This window comes from Canis aureus, chromosome 23 (assembly GCF_053574225.1).
Source record: "Canis aureus isolate CA01 chromosome 23, VMU_Caureus_v.1.0, whole genome shotgun sequence".
In the NCBI taxonomy this organism is placed as follows: Eukaryota; Metazoa; Chordata; class Mammalia; order Carnivora; family Canidae; genus Canis; species Canis aureus.
Window position 1 is genome coordinate 12,077,700 of NC_135633.1, and position 24,382 is coordinate 12,102,081.

Sequence of the window (24,382 nt, forward strand, 5' to 3'; positions counted from 1 at the left end):
CCCATAGCCCACTATTGTAACCAGTTAGTATTACCCGGTTGGGGAAATTCATGATTATAATTTTGTTGCAAATCTTTCATAGAAACGGTGCTAGATTAAAGCAAGGTTTATGCTGTGCTTTCTTCCAACACAGATTTCAACATATTCCATGATGAAGGGGAACTGGAAGACTTCCTGCACAATTTGACTGATGGGAATTAATTATAGAAATATAATGATATTCAAAAATAATCATATTAGAAAGCACAAATGTAGTGAGACTGTACAAATGAGACACAGCCTCTATCAAGTAATTGTATGTTTGCTCTTTAAGAATATTTCCAAGTTTCTAAACATCTTACAGAAGAGAACACTCGCAGAGTGTTTCCATCTAATGCCGAACATGCTCAGTACAGAACTAGGTCATTGAACAATAGACTGAACAGCAATCAGCACTCTACTGCTGCATAATGCATTAAGTATAACATGCAGAAACCATTCCCGGGGCTGGAAGCTGCTATTTCATGTCTGTAAATTCAAGCTGACATGACATTTAATATTGTTTCATAGTAATGAACAACAAGGTTTCATTCATTCATAAGCACCACACAAAGCCAAGTTTGAGTGTGGAGAGTAGCAAGAAGGTGAGAAGGGGACACGTGCTGTGTTTTTGCAGACAAGAAAACCATCTCAGTGACGCTCAGTGAGCCCTCTGCTACTGATCCAGAGAGCTGCAGAGGGAGAGTTCAGTGCCATCTTTCAGGCTCCCTGTCCTAGAAGAACTGGCTGACAGAGTGGGACATCTTGGAGTTTCCCTCCTCCAGCGGCAGGAGATTTTCTACTTTCCCCACTCAATGGCTGGCTAGGGGTAATCGCCTTTCTTACTCTCTGGGAAGTGGAAACTCCCAAGCAAAATAGGAGCATCAGTGCCGTCATCTCATCCACCCCCTTTGACACATTTCGTTTTGAAATCCTCTTGCCTAAAATCCTGATTTGTATTTTCTCAGGAATACCAATGCGAACTGTGATCTCTAAATGAGAAAAATTCCTCTCCCGTTAACTAGCAGTATATACCTTAATGGGAATTGCTCTTTCAAGTTTTGCACTTGAGGCTCAAACCTTTCACTTGCATTCCTTTTAGACGCCTGGCGCAAATCCCACTGAGAGAAGATGCGCGGTGCCACCCGGAGGGCTTCCCGGCGCCGGCTTCCTTTCCTTACAGGTACTCTGCTGTAGACACTGTCGGCGCTGTCGGTGGCACCACTAGGCTTTAGTGGAACCTTCCTGAAAGCTTTCCGGAGCCCCCAAGTCGATCAGAAACGAGTTGTTTGTAAATCCAAGTTTTGGCCACGAAGCAGGATAGAAGCTGGAAGGGAAAAGTGGCTGCTTCAGAAGCTAGAATAAGCCTCTGATTATTCTTTCCTCTAGGAAAGAACACGCTTTGAGAACTTGGGGCCTCAGTTAACAGGAAAGTCAAGTGAAGATGGAAAGCTGGGCCCAGGTGTCATCGATCTAACTCGGCCAGAAGATGCAGAGGGTGAGTGGCTTTTCCGTAGCTCTTTTCTGCTGCTCTGGGCATTTGTGACGATGCAACTGAGTTAGCTCTAGGGCCTTCTACAATCTTTCCTGGGAGTACCGGCTGGATTTTTTTTTTTTTTTTTGGCAAAGCAGAGGAAATGTTAGCCTCCATTACATATTATAGCTGAGGATGTTGAGATGTAGCTAGAGCCCACATTACTGAACACGTAGCCATTTGAGGACTTCAAGCTGCTGTTTTCAAGTTTTTGTATCAAGGGACCCTCTGCATTCCAGTGAGTGTTGGAATTCTGTGTGTCATCCATGTCACTGACTTCTTGTTTAAACTTCTTGTTTAAACATATGTTATATGTTTAACATATAAAGGAGGATTTTTTGTTTCAACCCCAAATCACGTGAGTCCCAGGTACAGTCAAACCACTTTGGGAACTAACTGATGGTTTGCAGCAGATCTCGCATAAAATCAATGCATCCTCGGGCAGGGCCCATGCCCGAGCACTAAGCGTCACTAAAATCTTTTGAAAGTCTAGATGGAAAGACGAGCTTCACTCTCAGTGGGTTTACCCATAGCACTATCCATGCCTGTCCACTCCTCTTCCCTTTTTGTTTGTTTGTTTTAAATGCACAAGCAGCAAATCAGCAGAAATTGCTCCCCAGAGGCTGGGTACAATTTATGAGTTAGGTCAGCACTTCGGTAGTAATGTTGCCTGGTTATTTACTGTGTCATCACAGAGTAGGGACTGGTTTTCCCGTTAGCTGTTCTTTTGGCAAAATCCCTCCCACCAGTCAGGGAAGATTAATCTGTTCTCTTCAGAGTAACACAATACTTCACCCATCTTGGGTCCCAGCTGAAGTTCTTTAGCTTAAAGAGAAGAATCTTACTATTATCCTCTTTTATTGGCAGAATTTCTTCCAGGACCTTAATCCCTTGAAAATACACGAAGACATTTGTAGCCACATCTAAACAGGGTAGGGCTTCTGGTGAAAGCCCGGGACCATCCAGGCAGTTGAGAAGTCTCTGGCTTGAGTACTAAAAGATGGACGGTGTCAGACATTCGGAAGCACTTTAGAGAATTTCCAGAAGGCAGATTTTGTTTAATGCCAGTAGGAGACACAGATGTTCAATGATAGTCCCGGGGACAAGGTGTTAAATTCTGATTGGTGTGGGGGGGGTAGGAGGGGGGAGGACAGAAGAGAGGAAGAGGAGGAGGAGGAGAAGGAGGAGGAGAAGGAGGAGGAAGGGAGGGATAAAGGGGACTCAGAACCAGATTTGCATTCGCTGACTTCCATGAAGAATGTATACCAAGAGTACAGTGACCTTGACACTTAGAAGTGTGGGGTTTTCCTCATGAGGACTGAGGTTCCTTGGCCTAGGAAACCAGTTGTTCAGGCCTGGCCCATCTCAATTTTGTTGCAGGATTGTACCACAGGGTATCTAAACCTTTGACCGTACACAGCGAAATAACATTTTTCATCCCTTTGGAGTATTCAGTTCATTCATTTTTCCATAGACTAGTAGGAGGTGTGGAGTTCTATCACCTTACCCTTGTTCCAGAAGTTCTCTTAATCTGTCATTCTTCCTCCAGTTTCTTAATTGTATAATGGGTATACACTTGGTCAGTTACCTCTCAATAATGCTAATGATTTAGCTAATGATATTATGCACTTGATAATTAAAAAGCAGGATTGGAGTTATTAGCCATTATGAAAGGAAAAAATGAAACACTTAACTGGAGGGAAACATATTGTATAGAAATGTCTTTGAAAATCCCTTTCAGTATCCAGATCATCTGGATTCAGACCAATTTCCTGGTTACTTTGGTTTTTGTTCTTGTTGTGTGCTTGTTAGCAAACGTTTTTGAAGCACTTACCTGCCAGAGACTGTGCTAAGCTTTTTACACACATTTTCTCATGTAAACCTTACACAACTCCATATAGAAGGTATTATTATATGTCTTCCACTTTACAGAAGAGACTACTAAAGATGAGAGAAACTAAGAAACTTGCCACCAGTCACATAGCTAGTAAGGGTAGAGCTTGATCCCAGCAGCCAGGCTCCAGGACCCATGCTTCTGAACACTGTGCTATACTGGCGTGCCCTGCATACACAGATATATACGTGGTGCCTTCACTTTTCTGAACAAACTCCTTGTGACCTTCCTCAGTATGGCCCATTTCCTCTCCCCTAAATATAGCAAGTCATGCCATACACCAGCTCTCGTGTTACTCTATCGCACACAGCAGCAATGCCTGATGAGTGTAATAGTAGAAGGGCTGTAGTGGCCCAGGAGCTTAAGGAGCGTGTGAAAACCTCCCTTCAGAAGCTTGCCCAGGGCTGCCATTGAGACCTCATGTGCTTTGGGGGACTGTGAGTTCATGAATGGAGTCAAGTTACCGCCTCTCAGATGGACAGCAGCGCACCGCCTTTGTGAGGACTGCTGGGATGGGCAGCAGCCTTCTTCTGCTGACTTCGGGATATTTCCTGGCGTCTGTTCAAGTAAGAGCTGATTGCAAAGCCTGCTGGAGTTACAGTTCCTATTAAAGTCAGAGCAGATAGCAGGTACACATGATCCGTTCTCTACTTTGCTCCTTCACATTTCCCTACACAGGAGGAATAAGAAGGGGACTGCAGCAGCAGAATAAGTACAACTTAGAAACTCCTTTAGTCAGTTTGTGGTCTAAGCAAAACAAAGCAAAACAAAACTATACATTACCTAAGGGTCCACCAGGTGCCAGAACTAGACACTAGATAAACCAAGGGAAGCAGAACAGATATGTTCCTGACCTCTTGGAGTTTAAAGTCTAGTGCAGGAAGACAGAAGATTAAAAGGGAAATGTATACAGACAGATGGGCAAAATCATCGCTGAGAAAAGTGCTAAAAAGTTCAAGACTTGGTTGCGCCCACAGAGATTCAGAGCGAAAGCTACTTAGGTAAGCTCAGTTGGCAGGTGAGTTCTGCAGCTCAGGTCACCTCTTCTCAGTCCACACATGATCATGTCCATGTTTCCTCTGGCCTGGCATAGCCATTAAAATGTTACCCTCAGCTTTACTGAGATATAACTGATATATAACACTAAACTTCAGGTGGACTATGTGATGGTTTGGTACACGTGTCTATTAGGAAACAATTACCACAATCAAGTTAGTTAACACATCTATCACCTTACATAATCACCTCATTTTTTTATGAGAAAATTTAAGACCTACCTTCTTAGCCACTTTCAAGTATGTAATACAATATTGTTCATTATAGTCACCATGCTGTATATTAGCTTCTCCCCAGAGCCAATCCATCTTAAAACTGGAAGTTTATACCCTTTGACCAACGTCTCTCCCTTTCCCCCTCCCCCTAGTCCCTGGAAACCACCATTCTACTCTGTTTCTGAGTTTGTCCTTTTTAGATTCCACATGTAAGTGAGACAACAGTATTATTTGTCTTTCTCGTTTCACTTCGCATTTTGTCTTCAGGGTCTATCCACATTGTTGCAAATGGCAGGATTGTCTTCTTTTTTGTGGATGAATAATATTCATCCACCAAAACTCCTTCAAGAGTTGTGTGTGTGTGTCTATTGTGTGTGTGTATATATATATATATGTATATATATGTATATATATATTTTGTGTGTGATCCGTACATAGTAAGCCTTCAACTGCTTCAAAGTATAACAAGACTATATATATATATATATATACACACATATATATATATATATATATATATAGAGAGAGAGAGAGAGAGAGAGAGAGAGAGAGGGCGGGAGAGGGAAAATGCAATATATATCTTTATCTGCTCATTCATCCATGTACACTTAGGTTGTTTCCTTGTCTTGGCTCTTGTGAATAATGCAGAACAGCTATCTTAAGGGGCCATGCTGTCCTCTCACTTGCACCCCATCCTCCTATGAGGCTTATGAAGAGACTAAAGTGCGTCAGCTTAAGAGATGAGGCCCTGTTCCAGCTGGGCTTCCCAGGAAAATATCTGCCAGTCGTGAAAATGCCAATATCACTTAGTAAGCAACTTGTGGACCTGCTTCATAGCTCTGAGCATGGAAGCAGCAAGGGAAAGGTCACCCAAAGAGGCAGCTGTGCATGTGTATTAAACACTCATCAAAATCAAATGACAAAACCATAAGCCAGGAAAACAGAAATTAAAAATATAAAAGGCAAATGCCTTCAAAATTTTATTTTTAAAGTCCAGCTGTTATTTGGCTTGAATATGACAAGACAGCATTTCTTGTTCACCATGATATTTATAAAACTACAAATTCATTGGTGCTGGGGGCTTAGGAAACATGTGTAAGGTCTTGTTATACTTTGAAGCAGTTGAAGGCTTACTATGTACGGATCACACAAAATGTGTTAGCTCCTATGTGGGACGTGGGAGGAAGAGAGGACTTGATTAGTGGAGCCTGTCACCATGTATTAAGAATGATGAACAGCTGTTTGACTTTTTATGGACTCTTCACATGGCACCTCTCCTCTCCTTGTTTTCCCCCGATGAGAGTGCTATGCTTCCCCCCAACTCTCCTGATTTCAAGGGTGCCAACTATAGTAGGAAGGGTGCTGGCCCATTATTGGGAGGTTTGGATTAAGGCTCTTTTACTAAAGGATGGCCTTCAAGTAACTTTCAACTTATTTTTTAAAAGAGGCTTCTGGATTCCATTATCTCTAAAGTCCCTTCCAATTTGAAGATCATTGGTAAGGTCTTCTTGGAGACAGAATGTATTTCTTATAAGAAAGGTGATCTGGGCACAATCACTTCCACTTGGGTCTTTTTTTAATTTTTCAGAGAAATAGAAGAGGAGACTCAGGATCTTTGAGAGGGTGTTTGTGTCACTTGTTGAATCCAGTTTTCGGGTCCCTTGAACTTTTCTTTTTATTGATGAGAAGCTCTCTCTGGTAGTCATTCCCAGTTGCCTTTCACAGATGGGCCCCTCCTTTCTCCATCCTCTTCTCTTCTCCCAGCAATAACAGCTGTGGCTTGCTTTCTTTTTCATATTCTTTCTGACCCATTTCCTCTCTCTCTCATACCTGGGATCTCTAAAGAGATACTTAGTTTTTTTCCATTTTGCGGAAGATCTGGAGTAAGAAAACATTTTCCCTACACCTCTTTAAATTCCCAAATTCGATTACTGTGTCCCAGCCTTAGAGGGAGGCTGCACCTTATTTTGATGTGGGGAATAGTAGACAATGAGCTCCGAAAGGGATGAGCTCTGAAAGTGATTATCATTGGCCAGACTTCTGGACGTTGGATTGAAACTGCGGTGATGTGTTTGCTGTCTGTCCTCCACGTATTAAAAACTTGCATTGATTCGAGTGGAAATGGATATGTGCACCAAGAACAGTCCTTTTTCGAACTGTTGCTTTCACATTCCCCGATTTGCTTAGAAGAGTTTTATAGATTTGTACTGAACTGTGAATTGGATCCCAGCCAATATGGCCTTAACCCTTCTAAAAGCTTTATTTATTTATTTATTTATTTATTTTTTATTTTTTATTTTTTTTGGTGAACTTCTGATTGCTTCTGTGTTTTATACCTCAGGTTAGCTCTCTTATTGTCAACCTAAGCTCTCTGGCTGTAGACAAATAAGAGACCATGACTTTTCCTTTTTTTTCCCCATCCTAAAAAATGTACCACTAAATATTATTATTACTAGTAATACTAATATTATTTTCTCTTAAAAATTCTGTTTAACCTTTGACTCACACTCTGAGAAATCTCTGAAGCTTTTCTCATTCCCTTTGCCCTCCTCGGATCCTTATTCCTGGTGGAAAGGGAAGACTGACTTGAAGATAGGCGGCTCATTCAAGACAGCAGAGGGAAGCTGTAGTGTGATCTGATGTGGGGTTTAAAGGCTACAACTGCTTATGCTTTGGAATGTGAAAGTCATTATTAGTTCAAACCCGCCGGAATACAGTGCTTCACATTGCAACTTAGATTCTCAGAATTGAAATAAAGGAGAGACATCATCAAATTCACAGTTTCAGCTGAGAAATCCCTTCCTTTATCCCTGACAAGGGATCACCCCTCTTCTATTCAAATGCATCTAGTAACCTATTAACAGAAAACTCCCTACTTCTTAAGAAGCTCATTCCAATTCTAATTATTAATTCTTTGTTATTGATGGCCAGAATTTGTCTCTGCTTCCTTGTAATTTCTTACACAGTGGTCCTAGTCTGACTTCTGGGTTCCAAAAAATTAAACTTACGTTTCTCCACATGATACCGCTTCAGATATTTGCTCAAGGACTAGGGGACTTAAATTCTAGTTGCTCCATCCTTGGCAGGTCACTTTCTTTCCCTGAATTTTCCCATCTGTAGGTAAAGAAGTTGGTCTAAGTGATTTCCAATTGACAGATTTTTAACTGCCTTATTATACTGTCATATAATCGAAATCATTCACCTTTAAGTCAACTAAGAATGTAACAAGTATCAATTAAGGACTACACCACCTTTTAAAGAAATGAAATTATTCTAGAAATATACTATCTCTATTATGAGATGTCTTTGCCCCAGATCAGGAATCCAAGTACTAGAGTATATATCAGGCATAAAAGATGGGAAATTGTACATATTAAAAGAAAAGACTGAGGTAAATCAGAAGGGAGCACTAACCAGAGCTGTGCAGTGGGCTTGTGAGTCTGACTTTCCATACCTGCCTAAAACAGTGTTTCCAGGAATCTTAGAGAAATGAATAGGCAAAGCAGTTTCTATGGAACCAGCAGGCTGGGCTCCGAAGCCAGGATCAGTAACCAGGGAGACCCAAGACCTGGTGAAGACTGAATAACAGCCCCAGGCTGGGAGATAAGCAGAGTTCACAAAGCCCTTGGCTCCGGACTAACTCTGTTGTATGAGTATCACAAAAATGTATTTTACTGTGGATATAAACAGTTTTAGAGGATCCTGTGCACCAGTTTATATCAGCACTATATATAAAGTGCCGCTCTCTTAAACAAGCAAATAAAGTTCTCTTAAAGAAATATATTTGCTGTGTCTTAAAAGCTCCCAAATAACTTTTAATGTTGGTGGAAAACAATTTCCATTGAACTCTCCAAGTGATGGATAGCCCTGATGGGGCAAGAGAGTGAAATGTCAAGATTCCTGTATAACTCCATCTCCTAATACTTCATAAAGGGAGCTCAACCTGCTTCTCAGAGCTGCTAAAGCTAGAAATTCTGAAGAGCTTAGCCTCCATTTACTAAGGACCCTAGCCCTGGCCTAGAGCTGGTTTCTCATTGGGCTGGCTTCTTCTCTAACGAAGTGTTGATGACAGTGCGTATAACACCATACATATACACACACCCACACACCCCCCAGACCCCTATCTAGTTTTCTAACTATCATCTACCCTAGGGAAAAAATGCTTGTCTCTGCTATTACTGAATCACACAGAAGTACTTCCCCAACTTGTATGAGAAACTGGGCCACAAAAGATAAACAACATCTACCATGAAAATTAGATCCAAGATAAGAGCAGCTAGCTTATGTTCCCAGTGGGACTACAAAATCAGTCCATGCTTCCTCAGTGCTATGTATGTCTGCTTCACATACACCAACACGTTAGAATAAATCCTGCCTCATAGAGGTCTAGCTGCCATGTTTGGACTGACTGTGTGGCTCTTGGGATATGGTCTGGTTACCTGTCCCAGAATCATCCTCTCTTGGCAGCAAGAGCCTTTTGACTTGCTGTCTGCAAGCTAATGAATTCAGCCCAACCTTAGGCTGGTGGGATTTAAAGAGCATCAGGCTAATTTGGAGTGCTTTTTAAATTCTTTCTGCTTAAGGTCAAGGCTGCAACCTTCCCCCCAACCACCAACTGGTCCTTTCCTCTTTCTCAAGTTCTAATAACTGTGCTTCTAACTTATTTCAAAAAGTTAATAACCACCCAGCTCTTTTTCTTTTTTGTTACCAACTTATCTTTTTTTAAACTAACATAATTTTATTTTTGCATATCTCCTTTTACTTTATTGTCTCATTTTACTCCACTTGTCTAAGACTGTTTCCTTGTGCCCACTACCTACCATTTCATACCCTTGAGTGGTGGTTCTTTGTAGACTGAACTGCTGGTGCTGATAGCCAAACCTTTCCAATCAGGGTCTGTCCATACTTCAGGGGCCTCCAATCTTCAGTTTTACTCACATGTTCAAGTTATAATTTACTGGGATCCCTGGGTGGCGCAGCGGTTTGGCGCCTGCCTTTGGCCCAGGGCACGATCCTGGTAGACCCGGGATCGAATCCCACGTAGGGCTCCCGGTGCATGGAGCCTGCTTCTCCCTCTGCCTGTGTCTCTGCGCCTCTCTCTCTCTCTGTGACTATCATAAATAAATACAAATTTTAAAAAATTATAAAAAAAGTTATAATTTACTGATTATCTCTTATGTCAGACTCACAAGCCCACTGCACAGTACATATGGTCATGGAGGGAAGAGTCTTTTTTTTTTTTTTTTTTTAAGATGGGCTGCCCTATGTGCTCCAAGAGCTAGTAATGTGGTTGGGATTATAATATTAGTAACACTTGGAAAGCAAAGCAACCCAAGAGGTTACATGTTCAAGTACATCATTAGAGAAAAAAAAAAAAAAAAAAGTTTAGAAGAGGAACCTGTGGCACTTTGTGGACAGCAATGACTGTGGCAGGCTCTATTTCTGTGATAGAAATAGAGCTGGAGATAAGCTCAGGTTAATGAGCAAAGACAAAAAAAAAAAAAAAATGAGCAAAGACAAGGGGAAGAACTTGAAGTTTAGGGAATAACCCAAGCAGACCCAGTAAAGCACATAGTCATTCATAAGGAAGTTCTAGAAGGGAAGAATCATCTTTCTCACCCTTGTGTTTCCCATCAAGCCCAGTAAAAGCCTCGCCTATTGTTTGTACTCAGTAAATATTTGTGGAATTGAACATGTTATAGAAATCCCTGGGCTCCATATTGTGGATGACCTTGAATGCCACGCTCAAGAATTTAGACTTTGCCACCAAACAAACAGGCATTAATTTCTAATCATTCAAGATCGGCTTAGATCACAGAGGTTAAAAATAATGCAAAACCAGCAGTTAGTTTAGTGTGGGAGATCTGTGGTTCACCTCTTTATTCCTCTGTTCTCTTTAATAGCCTTTCAGAGGGAATATTCAATGGGTATCTCTTCATATAACATCCTCAGAGAGCTGAGTAGGTGTTAGGAGGGTTTTCATCCAAGTCATATTAAAACTACTTCTTTTCTTCCTGGGTATATTACTCATTTAAAAAAAAAAAAGTGTGATTTCACTTTTTCCACTGTGATTGATGGACATCTTACAGATCTGTTGTACTTTTGCCTCTTGCTAGTGGCCAGTGGTTTTTTCCAATTGTCTTTGTTCAGTGAATACTTACCCCTAGATGTGATGCCCCATGTTAGGTCTTGGTACCAGAGGGAAGGGAGTATGTAAGAATGCATCCGCATTTGCATCATACTGCAGACTCTTACATTTAGGAGGAGGCTGTAAAAAGTAACTCTGAACTAAAACTTAATATCCCAAGTCTCAGCCCTGGAGAGGAAAATTTCATAAGCAATATATTCAACCATTTTAAATTTACACTAAAAATACAAATTGCGGCTTACTGGTTTACTTTCATGGTAGAGAAATCACCCCATGCTGCTTGAATATAAGCTCACTTTTCACTGGGAAGGCTGGTCCCACATGAGGACAAAATGGAAAAGGAGAATGGACATTCTATGTTGCAAATTTAACAGAACTGTTAGTAAAGGAGAAAGAAAAACAACTGTCAAATGTCCCTGAAACTGCCTTGCCCTTCATTTATTACCATCGGTCAATAATCCTAATCCTTTGTCATTCCAAATGAGTCCTTTATAAAAAGCTGATCCATAAATTCACATGACAGTGATCCCTTCCCTTTTTTTCTGGTCAGGACTCAGCAGCATCATCTGGTTACAGTTTCCACATGTGGGAACTGGGGGATAGGAGATGGTCTTTGGGGGTTGCGTCCTATGCATATTCCAAAACATTTTAGCTCTTTATCATAGAGACCATTTTGAATATTTTTAGCTTTGGGCCAGAAAAGAAGTTCTATTAAGTAGTAAATTGCGCTCTACAGCTGACTTTTGCTTCTTTTTATAACTACTCTGGAGAACAGGACTGTGAAGTACAGGAAATATCACCAAGTATGGGGAAAGATTAGAAATGGAATAGTTATGAGTGAAACACCGGCTGTATCCTAGGTACTGGAGTGGACATTCTGCTAACTTGTCTGGCCATTACTACTGCTACTATTTCTAACAGCAACTACTGTTTAGTGAGTGGTTCCTGGGTTCTAGTAGATGAGCTAAAAAATTTACATTCCTGTTTAATCTTCACAAGGATCCTTCCAAGCATAAATGATTAGCTCTCTTTTATCAGATGGGGTTACCATTTAGAGAAAGGAAATAATTTTCCAAGTTAGGAAAGGTAAAATGTACAGTTAAAACCCAGAACTAACTATGCAGCATCTTAGCCATACCAACTCCCATTTTTCTCCAAGATGAGCTGAGTTGGTTGTGTTTATTGGAATAGCGTTTTCTGTTGGTTTTCATTAAAAAGCAGGAAAAAGAAATGAGAAATAGAAACTTGAACATTTTTTTTCAGTCTTTCACACTTTACAATTATTAGGTACCTTTCAAATACTTTCACCAGATTCTCGGGGTGAAGAAATTTTGGTGGATCATGGAAATGAGTTGGTTGCCCCAAAATCCTTCTAATATTATTTTCATACCTTAACCTAATAAAAAAAAAATTAGTTTCTACTGCGCCCACGATCTGCATTTCTCATTCTAGTAAAAGGCAAATTCCCTAAAACAAATGGAGAAGAGAAACCAATTAAATGACTTTTACTGAGTTTTAAAAGGAAGTCCAGATATGATTGAAATAATTCAACTGACTATTTTAGAAATTAATTCTAATGGCAAGTGTGGAACTTAGGGGTTAGTTACATCTGAGTTCCTTGTGATTTTGCCCCTTACTAACTGTGAGACTTGGGCAATTTCACCTCTCTAAACCTCAGTTTCCTCGTGTGGAATAAGGAATGTGAATTAGGTGATCTTTGATATCCCTCTCATGTTCAAATTCTCTTATTCTGTGAGCACGTTTTATGTATTTTGTAGTGACTCTGCTATCCAGTGAAGCTCTATCATATGCCTCTTCAAATGCTTCAGTTGTATATATTTACACATGCCCTACAACCTCAGAATAGCTTCCAGATTTAATATTTCCAAAAAGCTCAGACTTGCCCTACCATCCTTTCAAGATTTCCCAGGAAATGGGGAAGCTGGGATTTCAGAATCGTATGGTGTGGCAAGTCAATAAAAGAAGTCAGATTAGAACCAGTGATCTCAGTCCCAGACAACGATGGGTATATTTTCCCATCAAAGCCTTGTTATTTTACAGAGGGTTCAAGTAAGCAAGGTATTTAATAGGATATAATAAAATGGGATTTATACAAAATCTAATTTCAGAAATTCTCAGATTTTTTTTTTTTTAAAGATTTTGTTTATTCATGAAAGACACACACAGAGAGAGAGAGGCAGAGACACAGGCAGAGGGAGAAGCAGGCTCCAGGCAGGGAGCCTGATGTGGGACTCGATCCTGAGACCGCAGATCATGCCCTGAGCCAGGGGCAGGTGCTCAACCGCTGAGCCACCCAGGAGTCCCAAATTCTCAGGTTCTAAAGCAACATGTTGGTATCTGAGTCTTACCCTAAAATTTTCACTATTGAAGATGTCCACTGCTCTCTACATTTGGGTACTTACCTTATGCCCACTTGTGTAGAATACCTTGGGGATACAGTTATGAATAAGACATAGTCCTCCCTTACCCTTTTGGGTTGCACAGTCTCGGGAAGAAGGTGGGCACAGGTCATAGAAAGTATTACTAAGGACTTCAACTTTTGGGATGAAGGGAATGGTTAGGGAACCATGGAAGACTTTTAAATACAGGAGTAATCTGGTCAGAATTGCATTGGTGATGGATCACTGTGGATGGAATTAGGAAAGGTATTAAGTGGAGACTGGGGACTCAAAGCTGAAAGTAAGCATATCAGTGAGAAGGCTAGTGTTATAATGGTCCAGCAGAGACAGTGAGGCCAAGGCAATCGATGAGTGACAAGGATGGAAACAAGAGGATGGATTTAGTAGTATCCTTGTTAACTAATTCTGAGATGCACTTCATCTTGGTTTGTGCTCCTTAATTTCATGTCGAGTCTATGGTAGTGTATTGAGTTGGATGAAGCCAGAAACTGCTGAGCAACATGAATTATTTAATCTACCACCTTTTCCCAGCCTCTGTATTCTCCAAGGGAACCTACTTGAATATGAGCCTGATTCTTCTGAAAACTTAGGAAGCCAGAACCTATTATTGTCTTACTTCATCTACAGTGGTCTCTGGTTCAAACTTAAATGATATCTTTTTGCTTGGGCTCAACAGCTTGTAAACTTTCCTCTGTGCATACAAATAGCAAATAGATAATAAGTAGGATATTTGATGTTCTCTGCTACTTTCAGGTCATTAAAATAAAGGATTACCTAAGTTATTCCCAGTTGCCCTTGGATCCTATAATTGAAACAAGACGAAGGTCTCTGTTTAGCTATCTGTGTAAAGCAAATATAACTTGAGAATTAAAAAAAAAAAAAAGTAAACATAGGCACCAAAACTGAAAGCAAGAGACTCTTGAAAATACAGACTGGTATATCACTGGTTAGAATTTCCTTCATTTTGCAAAGCCACGAGCCACATGCATCAGCTCACCACAAAGTCATTAAGCCTTTTTAAGCTCAGATGAAAAACATTAACAAATACCACAAAAGGCTTTAGTATAGCCCCTTTGTTCATTCACATATGGCACTTTATAACTCCTGCGCCACTCTGGTCGTGTGTTTGTTTAAGCTGCCTCCATCAGGCTGGTCCTGAAAGAACAAAAGACATCTTGAGCAATCCTAAGCAGGAAATGGGCTAATCTAAACATGGTTTGTGACACTTTAAGTAGAATAGAAAGGGGAGGGATTGATTAGTCATTAATGTCCAATTGGCTCCATATGGATGTTGCAATAATAAAGCCTTTTTTCAGAGCAGTAGCAGAGTTATTGAATTAGAGGTTTATGTTTCTTCAGAGCTGACCTTAGGGAATTCCCTTTTGGTTCTTCTTGTTGATCTTTTAAAGAGAATGGAGTTTCCAACAGGAAAAAAATAGAAGCCTTACCCACGATAACACTTGCTCATAATCCTGCAACTAAGGAATGCATTAATTTAGCATAGTTTTAATTCCTGCTGTAATTTCAGTCCTCCATGCTTTCTTTGCATGCTCTTGCTTCTTTGGTGGGGCAGTATTTCAGAGACCAATTAGACAGTGGCATGAACTTCATAACTGGTAATGGGCTCCTCTAATGTGCCTAGCTGTGGCAGAGAAATGGCATCCTCACAGGGGAAGAGTAATGCTCCAGCCAAGGAATGGTGAGCTTTGAAATTCAGTTATTTCAGATCATGGAATAGTGATTGGGATAGCTTTGGTGTAGGGCAAATGGACCATGTGGCAAGTCTGAAGACCTAGGTTCTAGATCTGGCTCTGCTCCTAACAGCATACCGGCATCTGGTTATTCCAGAGGAAGCTAATGCAACCTCTCTGAGCCTTGGTCTTTGTCATCTCTAAAGTGGGGTGAAAACATCTATCCCTCTACCAATTTCAAAGGATTAGAAAGAGGATTCAGACAATGTATTTCCTGAAAGCCCTTTGTAAATATTATTGTATATAAAAGTACTTGGCACACATGGTATGTCTGTCCTGGAAACTGACTTCCAGCCTAGTCTAGTCTAATGAAATGATTGTTTCCAAAATGCCCAATGGAATTTTTTATTTATGTGTATACAATATCTATCTATCTATCTATCTATCTATCTATCTATCTAGGTTATTTGGTGAATTTCTTGCTATAAAGTTCTATAGTCAAAGTAAGTAAGGTATTTGTTTTTAGTGTGATTAAAGAACTTTAATATGAAAACAGAGAAATGAAAATTTGCCTGTGTCCTTCCCCTACATTGGACAAATGAAGAATCAACACCTTAATCAAAGTACCACAGGCAGTTCACCTTTGGTTCCTCACCAGTGGTTCCTATTCTTACACCAGCTGTGAGCTCAGAAGATGTATCCATATTTTGCATTTGCCTTCTTTAAATCATGGCACCCATGAATAGGTAATTTTTTGCTAACCTCCCTAGCTAATCTTATATAAAAGACATAGAGGGCAAACCATAGCCTTCACCCCTTGTATCCCTTTTCATAAGATGAACACATCACTTTCCTAATGGTTAAGATTCTTGCTCAGCCATAGAATGTCTTTTCCTGTCAAGTAAACAAAAAGGACAGTCCAATTATTATTTTTTTAAGATTTTATGCATTTATTCATGAGAAACACACAGAGAGAAGCAGAGACATAGGCAGAGGGAGAAGCAGGCTCCATGCAGGAGCCAGATGTGAGACTCAATCCCAGGACCTGGGATCATGACCTGAGCCAAAGGCAGATGCTCAACCACTGAGCCACCCAGGCACCCAAGAATAGTCTAATTATTTTCTGTTTTGTTGTTTTTGTAAGAAGAAATCAAATGTGAATTCCAAGCAGCCTTTTTATAATGAAAGTCAGTTCCCTTTCTGGCATAAGCAGGAGTGTAAAGTTTGTAGAACTTTCAAAATCATAGACAGACAGCTGTCAGCCATTCCTACAGCACAGTGAATTAGACTTCTACAATAGTAAGATAGATTTGGTGGGATGAACATGGTGAAATTAATACCTTCCATCTTTCCTAGTTTTTCAAGTCCCTTTGTAAAATGCCTTCATCTTCTATATTTTTGTTTCTGATGTATTCGTTATCATTATTTCCATTAACCCAAATAAGGGACTATTAACTGTATCATGTAACTCTTTCCAGAATCCCACAGGAGAAAATCAACTATTCTGTTGATAGATTGAAGTAGCCTAAAATACTGTGATTGCTAAGCAACCCAATGGTATATATTTATATCTCTTTTTATTAAGAAGCCTTTTTACCCTCCTTAATATATTTCTACAATAAAAATTATTATTAACGTAAATGAGACCAACTCTTTGAGTTCACAATAGCCTAAATATGCCATATACTCAGGTCCACGGAGAAAAAAACCTTTCAGGAAAAGATTACTTTGGTTTGATTGCTTTTCTGTCTTCTTTTGATTCTTTCGTTTTTGCTGTTTTTTTTTTTTTTAAAACTAAGAGTTAAAACAATTTTATTTTGAATAGTATCCCATTATATGGCTATACCACAATTTGTCCATTCTCCAGTTATTTTCAGTTTTTGGTTATTATGAATAAAACTGCTATGATATTCTTCTATAAATCTATTTCTGGACAAAATTTTTATTTGTTTTGGGTAAGTACCTAAGTGTGAAAATGCTGAGTTATTGGTAAGTATGTTTTACTTTTTAAGAAACTGTTGAACTGTTTCACAAAATGGTTACACTATTTTATACTTTCACCGCCAATATTTTAGAGTTCCAGTTGCTCCATATCCTTCCCAACGTTTAGTATTGTAAGTCATTCTAATGGGCGGGAAGTGGTATCTATTGTGATTTTAATTTGTATTTTCCTGATGACTAGTGATATGGAATACTTTTTCATGTGCTCATTGGCCATAACTATATTTTCTTTTGTAAAGTGTCGTGTCTTTTGTCTATTTTTAAATTAGATTATTTTTCTGTAGAAGTTCTTCATATATTCTAGATATAAGTTCTTGTCAGATATGTGTTTAACGAATATTTCTTTCTAGTCCGTGCTTTGACATTTTTAAACAACTTTTTGATGAGCAGAGTCTTAATTTGATAAAGTTCAACTTAGCATTTTTCTTGTATATTTAGTGCTTTATAGGGTATATCTAAGAACCTTTGATTACTCCAAGGTCACTAAAATATTCTCCTATGTATTCATTGAGTTTTTGGTTTGGTTATGATTCATTTCAAATTAATTGTTGAGAGTACTATGTCATAAGAGGTCAAGGTTTATCTTTTTCCACATACTTATCCACTTGTTTTAGCACTATTTGTTGTAAAGACTATCATTTCCTTAGTCTTTATTGGCAATTGACCATATATGTGGGGTTTAATTCTGGACTCTTGAATTCTATGCTAGTGGTCTATTTGTCTATGTTTGTCCCAATACCATGCTGTTTTTTTTTTTACTCTGGTTTTTTACAAATGTCATATCTTGAAATCAAATACTTTGAATCCTCCAACGTTTTTAAGTTTGTTTTGGCTGTTCTTACTCCTTTATGTTTTATAAAAATTTTAAAATCAGCTTGCCAATTTCTAAAACAAAATTGTCTTTTGGAGATTTTTTAATTGGGATTGGGTGGAATATATAGATAAATTTGGAAAGAATTAACATTTTAATAATATGGACTCTTCTGATCTGTAAACATGGTATATTCCTCTATTCCTTTAGGTCCTCTTTAATTTAACTGACAAATGTATTGTCTTTATGCAAAGGTCTTGCACATTTTTTTGGTTTAATTTATTCCCAAGTATTTTATTTTCTGATGCTATTATGAATGTAAACTTAAAAAAATATTTTCTAATGTTTGCTGCTAATATATAGGAATACAATTGATTTCTATGTTTTTATATTTTATATTGCAATATTGCTAAATTCACTTACTAGTTTTAATAATTATTTTGCAGATTCCTTAGGATTTTCATTAAAAAACAATTACATTATCTATGAATATAAATAGCATTATTCTTTTCTAATTAGTATATGTTTTATTTCTTTACTGCAGGAGAGTGTTGATAAGCAATGGTGAGAGTAAACATCCCTTGCCTTATTCTTCATTTTTAGGAAAGTAGTAGTTCAGTAATAAATATGATATCCTACAGGTTTTTCTTAAATGCTTTTTATCAGACTGAGGAAGTTCTCTTCTATTACCAATTTCCTGGGATTTTTTGACATGAGTGTGTATTGAATTTTTAAAACCATTGTCTGACTCTATAGTGATGATCATGTTTTTTTCCTTTGTTTTGTTATATGGTGATTACCTTGCCTGATTTCAGATGTTAAATTACTTACTTTCCTGAGAGAAATCCTACTTAGTCATGACTTATTATCTATTTAACATAATGCTGGCTTTAATTTACCAATATTTTATTAAGAACTTTTGCATGTATGTTGAAATCCTTTGCCAGGGTATTGATGCCACCTCATAAAAAAAAAAAAATTGGAGAATTTTCCTTCAACCTCTACTTTCTTAGTTTGCATAAAACTATTTTAATTTTTCCTTAAACATTTTTGAAAGAATTATCATTAAAACCATTTGGGACTGGAGGTTTCTTCATGAGAAGGATGTTGGCTATAAATATAGTTTCTTTATGAGCCATAAGAGTATTTAGGTTTTCTATTTATTCTTGAGTGAATTTTAGTAGTTTGTGTCTTGTTCATTTTATCTAAGTTGTCAAGTCTATTGGAATTAAGTTATTCACAATATTCTTTTATTATCCTATTAATGCAAGTAGTATCTAAAGTAAAATCCTCTCTTTCAATCCGAATACTGGGATTTTTGTTTTCTCTCTTTGCTGATTAGTCTAACGAGGGCTTTATCCATTTTATTGATCTTTTTAAATTACTAACCCTTGGCTTTATAAATTGTCTTTACTGTGTCTGTTTTGTAGTTCATTGATTTCAACCCTTTATTCATTCTGAAAATCTCTGATTTTAGTTGGATTATTTACTTTATTCATATTTAATGTGATTATTGAATTTGATGGGCTTAAGTCTCGTAATTTGCTATTTGTGTTCTGTTTGTTCCCTCAGTTTTTGGCCTTCTGTCTTTCCTTTAAGTCAGTTGAATCCTATTGTTATTAAGGTTCTATTTCTTTATAGCAGTGTACCATTCACAGTAAAATTGAGAGGAAGGTACAGGGATTTCCCTTCCCCACACATGCATAACTTTTCCCATTATCAACACACCCCATCAGAGTGGTCCACTCAATGGATGAACCTACTCTGACATATCATAATTACCCAAAGTCCATAGTTTACCTTAGTGTTTACTCTGGGTATTGTACATTCTATGGATTTGAACAAATGTAAAGTAACATATATCCATCATTCTGGCATCATACAGAGTATTTTCACTGCCCTAAAAATTCTCTATGTCCTGCCTATTCATCCCTCTTTCCCTGACCCATAGCAACCACTGATCTTTTTACTATCTCCTTTTGAGTCCTTTCCTAGTCTTCCATTTGAATTATTCTATTGGCATCTCAGCTCTACCTTTTTTTTTTCAGCTCTACCTTTTTGTATTTTGTTTAGTTGTTGTTTCTAGTGATTTACTATAAATCCTTAATTGAGTCTTCCCATAGTTAAAATTATACCACTTTTCACAAAATAAAGCAATCTTTAACAATTTAATTCCATTTACTACCCTTATCCTTTGTGCTTATGTGCTATTGTTCTCCCACGTTTTACCTCTTCATGTTATAAATCCCACAGTACAGTGTTATATTTTATATTAAATAGCCCCTTGTCTTTTAAAAACATTAAAAATCAGCTGTTTATTAGGAAATCCAGAGAAGAAAACAAAGTTGGGCTTTTTTTTTTGAAGTCATATATTTATCATTGCTGATGCTCTTCCTTTCTTCTTGTATATCTAAGTTTCTGTCAGATATTATTTCTCATCTTGAATAATTTTCTTGAGTATGTCTTGTGGTATGGGTCTATAGGGAGTACATTTTGTCAGCTTTTATTTATCTGAAAATCTATTTTACATTTGTTTTTGGAGCATATACTCACTACGTAAATCTCTGAATTGACTTAATTTCAGCATTCTAGGGATCCCTGGGTGGCGCAGCGGTTTAGCGCCTGCCTTTGGCCCAGGGCGCGATCCTGGAGACCCGGGATCAAATCCCACATAGGGCTCTGGTGCATGGAGCCTGCTTCTCCCTCTGCCTATGTCTCTGCCTCTCTCTCTGTGTGACTATCATAAATAAATAAAAATTAAAAAAAATGTTTAAAAAAAAATTTCAGCATTCTAAAGATGTTCTATAGTCTTCTAGCCTTCATTGTTTCTTATGAATAATCAGCGATCATTTGTATTATTGTCACCTTGTATGTAATGTATCCTGTTTCTCTGGAATTTCCCCTTTGTCTTTGGTTTTCAGCAGTTTGGCTAGTGTCTAGGTTTGCTTTTCTTTGATTTTACCCTGCCTGCATTTATATGAATGTCTTGAACCTGTTGATGATGCTCACCAAATTCAGATAATTTTCAACCAATGCTTCTTTAAATATTTTTTCAGTAATGATTCTCTCTTTTCTTTCTGGAACTTCAATTACATATATTTTAGGAGACTTAATATTGTTCTACATATTGCTGAGTCTCTGTTTATGTTTAGTTTATTTTATTCTCTGTTTTTGAGAGAGATATTTTAGTTTTTTTATTCTCTATTTTTGAGATGGGATAATTAATTTATTTCGGTGTATTTTCAAGTTCACTGACCCTTTATCTGCACTCCAAACTTCTGTGATATCCAATCAGTGAATTTTCTTTTCTTTTAAAGGTTTTATATATTTATTTGTGAGAGACGCAGAGAGAGAGGCAGAGACATAGGTGGAGGGAGAAGCAGGCTTCCTATGGTGAGCCTGAGGAAGGACTCTATCCTAGGACCCCAGGATCATGCCCTGAGTCAAAGGCAGATGCTCAACCACTGAGCCACCCAGGTGCCCCTCATCAGTGAATTTTCATCTCAAATATACTTTTCAGTTCTAGAATTTCCATTTCTTTTCTAGTTTCATTTCCCTGCTGAGTTCCCTCTACCCTGTCTATGTATTCATTACAATAATCTTTTAAGTTTTGAACATGTTTATAATGGTTACTTTCAAGCTTTTGTTTGCTAATTTTATTATGTGAGTCATCTCAGTTTTTCTTTCTTTTGTTATCTCTAGGTCGTATTTTACTGGTTGCTTGCACAGCTTGTTACATTGCAGATTATAAATTACAGATTTATTATCAGTTCATTAGTAATCATAGAGAGTATTCAGAGAGAATTTCTCATTTAGTTTCCATTTTGATGTCTCCTTGAATATATTTGTTCATGTCACTATCCTACTTAAAAATTTTAAAGACTTCTTGGCTTGGCATTCAAGGTAGTTAGCAATCTGCCCCCTACTTATGTTTCTAATTTCTTCCCTTAGTATTCTCCTATTTTTTTCTATAAACCCAAGCCATAGTCAGCTTCTTTTATTCACCAAAACCCTACTAATCTTTCATTATAACTCTATGCCTTTATTCATACTAATTCTCTAGCCTGGAATACTTTCAAATCTATAACTGCTAGTAAATTTTTCCTCTTCTTTTAAGATGCTGCTCAAGCACCACTGCATCTCCGAAGCCTCCCTGATATTCATCCTTGTTCATTCCAACAACATCAGTAGCTTCTCTTCTCTGCTTTCAGAGCATTTTAAAATTACCTTTGTGGGTCTTACACTGTAATTTTCCATTTATGTGTCTGTCTCCCTCACTGGACCAGATCCCTTTTTAAAAAGGCACATGTGTTATCATTCTTTATATACCCAATCACAATATTGGGTCTATCTGAAATTCGTCAGAAGTATTTGCTGAATTAATGCATAAATAAATGAGTACTAGGCACATTATAGAATTAGCCAAAGTTCTTCCTTAGGGAGAGTGTGTGTATACACACACACACACACCCCAAACACTTATTCATTCACTCACATAACCCTTGGAATTTACCCAGGAAGGGGGCCTCTCTAGGATTAGTTCAGGACCATTGCCATAGTCTATGATGGTTACACTAGCCTTCTTTCCAACCCACCTGGAAAAACTCAACTTTCTGTCTTCTCTTTAAATCATTTAAATCACAGATTTCTAAGGAAGTCTTTGCCTTCGAAATTTCTATGTTCTCCCCATAGACTATCTTTCTTTGTCTAACTGTAAGTTTGCCTTACCCAAACTATCATATGAGAAGACAAAGGATGAATTAATCAAAGCAAACCCCCTGGGGAAGCTGAAGAGAGCAGGAATTCCTGGGGTGCAGTGGAACAGTGCTTTCCTGTGGTGCCTAGTGTAGTAGTGTTGACCTCCTGGCCTTTCAGTAAGTGTCATTTAGGATGACTATTGCTTGTAATTACAAATACTTAGGTCAGCCTGAAAGCAGTAGTTTCTAGGTGCAGAGCTTTGGGTCAAGGCTTCTTCGAACTGCTTTCCATGAGGAGCTAGTTTGTGAACACTGAACTCACAAATGATTCCTCTGTTCTTAAAAGTAAAAGAGGCTATGTCATAGAATTGTGAGACATTCTGTAGGACAATTCTGGATTCTGACAAAGAGCATTGGCTATTTTAGAATGAAGTGCTTTTTAAAATTTTTTAGCCTGGTGTTATTTTAAAAAATGAAGGAAGCAGTATGAAATCACACTTGATATGTAGCTTTTAATTGTAACAGAAAGTGGATCTTAGGCTTCAAATATTCAGACTAATAGCACACCTTTGGAAAACAATTCTATAGTATTCTATAACATTTTCCTTATGTGTTTAAAAGGCTTACCTAATATACAATCTTCATTTTAAAATTTCTGAATTTATACACACATACCCAGTCATGTATTTCTTCTGATGCAACAATAATTCCTTAACCATTTTGTTTCATGAAGCAAACTTTAGCTAAGCTAAGGAACACTTTCTAAATATTCTTTTGGTTTTGTGTCCTCAATACTTTTTAAAAATTCTGACTCTGATCAGATGTCAAGTCTGGTTTAAAAGCAGTTTCAAATGTTGGTCTCCCTGAATAAGTCTCTTCTCAAATCTTGGTTCATTGATATCATATTCCTAGGTTAGGTCAGGATGTCCTCATTCATTTTTCACTTGACTTTCCTTAAAAGGGAGGAGAGGAGGCAAGAAAAAAAAGAGATGCACACATGCCTTGAAGTGTTTCTATCTTCCATTTCTTAATTCACATTTTTATACTTTGTATTGTGCTTGAATTTCCAAATTTATGGGAGCATTTGTTGTGAGTCCTAGATATCTCATGTGTAATTAATCATTGTCAGTGTCACGTAGACAATATGCAGTATGGGAGAAAGGGGCAAGGTCAATGTAGGGTAGTTGGTGGGGTGAGACCCGAGTCTGTCCCTTCGAAAAGAGTAGAATTTAATAAGGTAGAAGAGAGTGAGAAGGATATGTTAAGATTGAAGTATGGAATGAGAGAGAGAGAGAGTGAGAGAGATGGGGCATGTGTAAGACATATCTGGGAGAATCAGTTGGTATGGAGTAGAACACCTACTTAAGACCAGGGTCTGAAAATCCACCATGATTTCTGTCAGTCTGTTGGATAGTAAAATTTCCCATTCACAATAAAATACATCTTTTCAATGAATAAGTAAATGGAAGCTGACCATTTGGTTTTGCTAGAGGTGGAGAGAAAGCTATGACAGTAAAAGCGGATCTCAAATGTTAATCACCTGTGGCATAGTAGTTAACTTAGAATAATATTGAAATGTTTTTGCATCTGACATTCTCCACCAGCCTGTCTCCTTTTATGTGTATGCATGCAAGTATATAAATTGCTGAATCCATGTCAGTTGTAAAGTAATGGCACTGAGGGCATCATAAATTACCATGGTGATCCTCAGGAGAAGACACTGTCGTATCTGAATGAGTGTTTCACTTCCAGAGTAATGTATGCCTTCATCTGGCCCAGCAGTCAGCATATTGCCCTGTGTTGATGGATATTGTCAGCTGGAAGCTACACTACATTTCACTGCACAATAAACATGGCTGTCAAACCCATATAAAGTGAAATCAATTTATCCTGTATG

General features: G+C 38.1%; 1 protein-coding gene across 30 annotated transcripts in view; it reads left to right on the forward strand.

Annotated features, from left to right (window-relative positions):
- The window catches only part of SOX6 (SRY-box transcription factor 6), a 665,852-nt gene that overhangs the window by 618,036 nt on the left and 23,434 nt on the right, over window positions 1-24,382 (forward strand). For all 30 annotated transcript variants that reach the window (XM_077866355.1, XM_077866354.1, XM_077866356.1 and 27 more), the window contains one exon: window positions 1,408-1,516. In XM_077866355.1, the coding sequence (XP_077722481.1) occupies window positions 1,408-1,516 (109 nt within the window). The remainder of the gene's footprint in view (window positions 1-1,407; window positions 1,517-24,382) is intronic.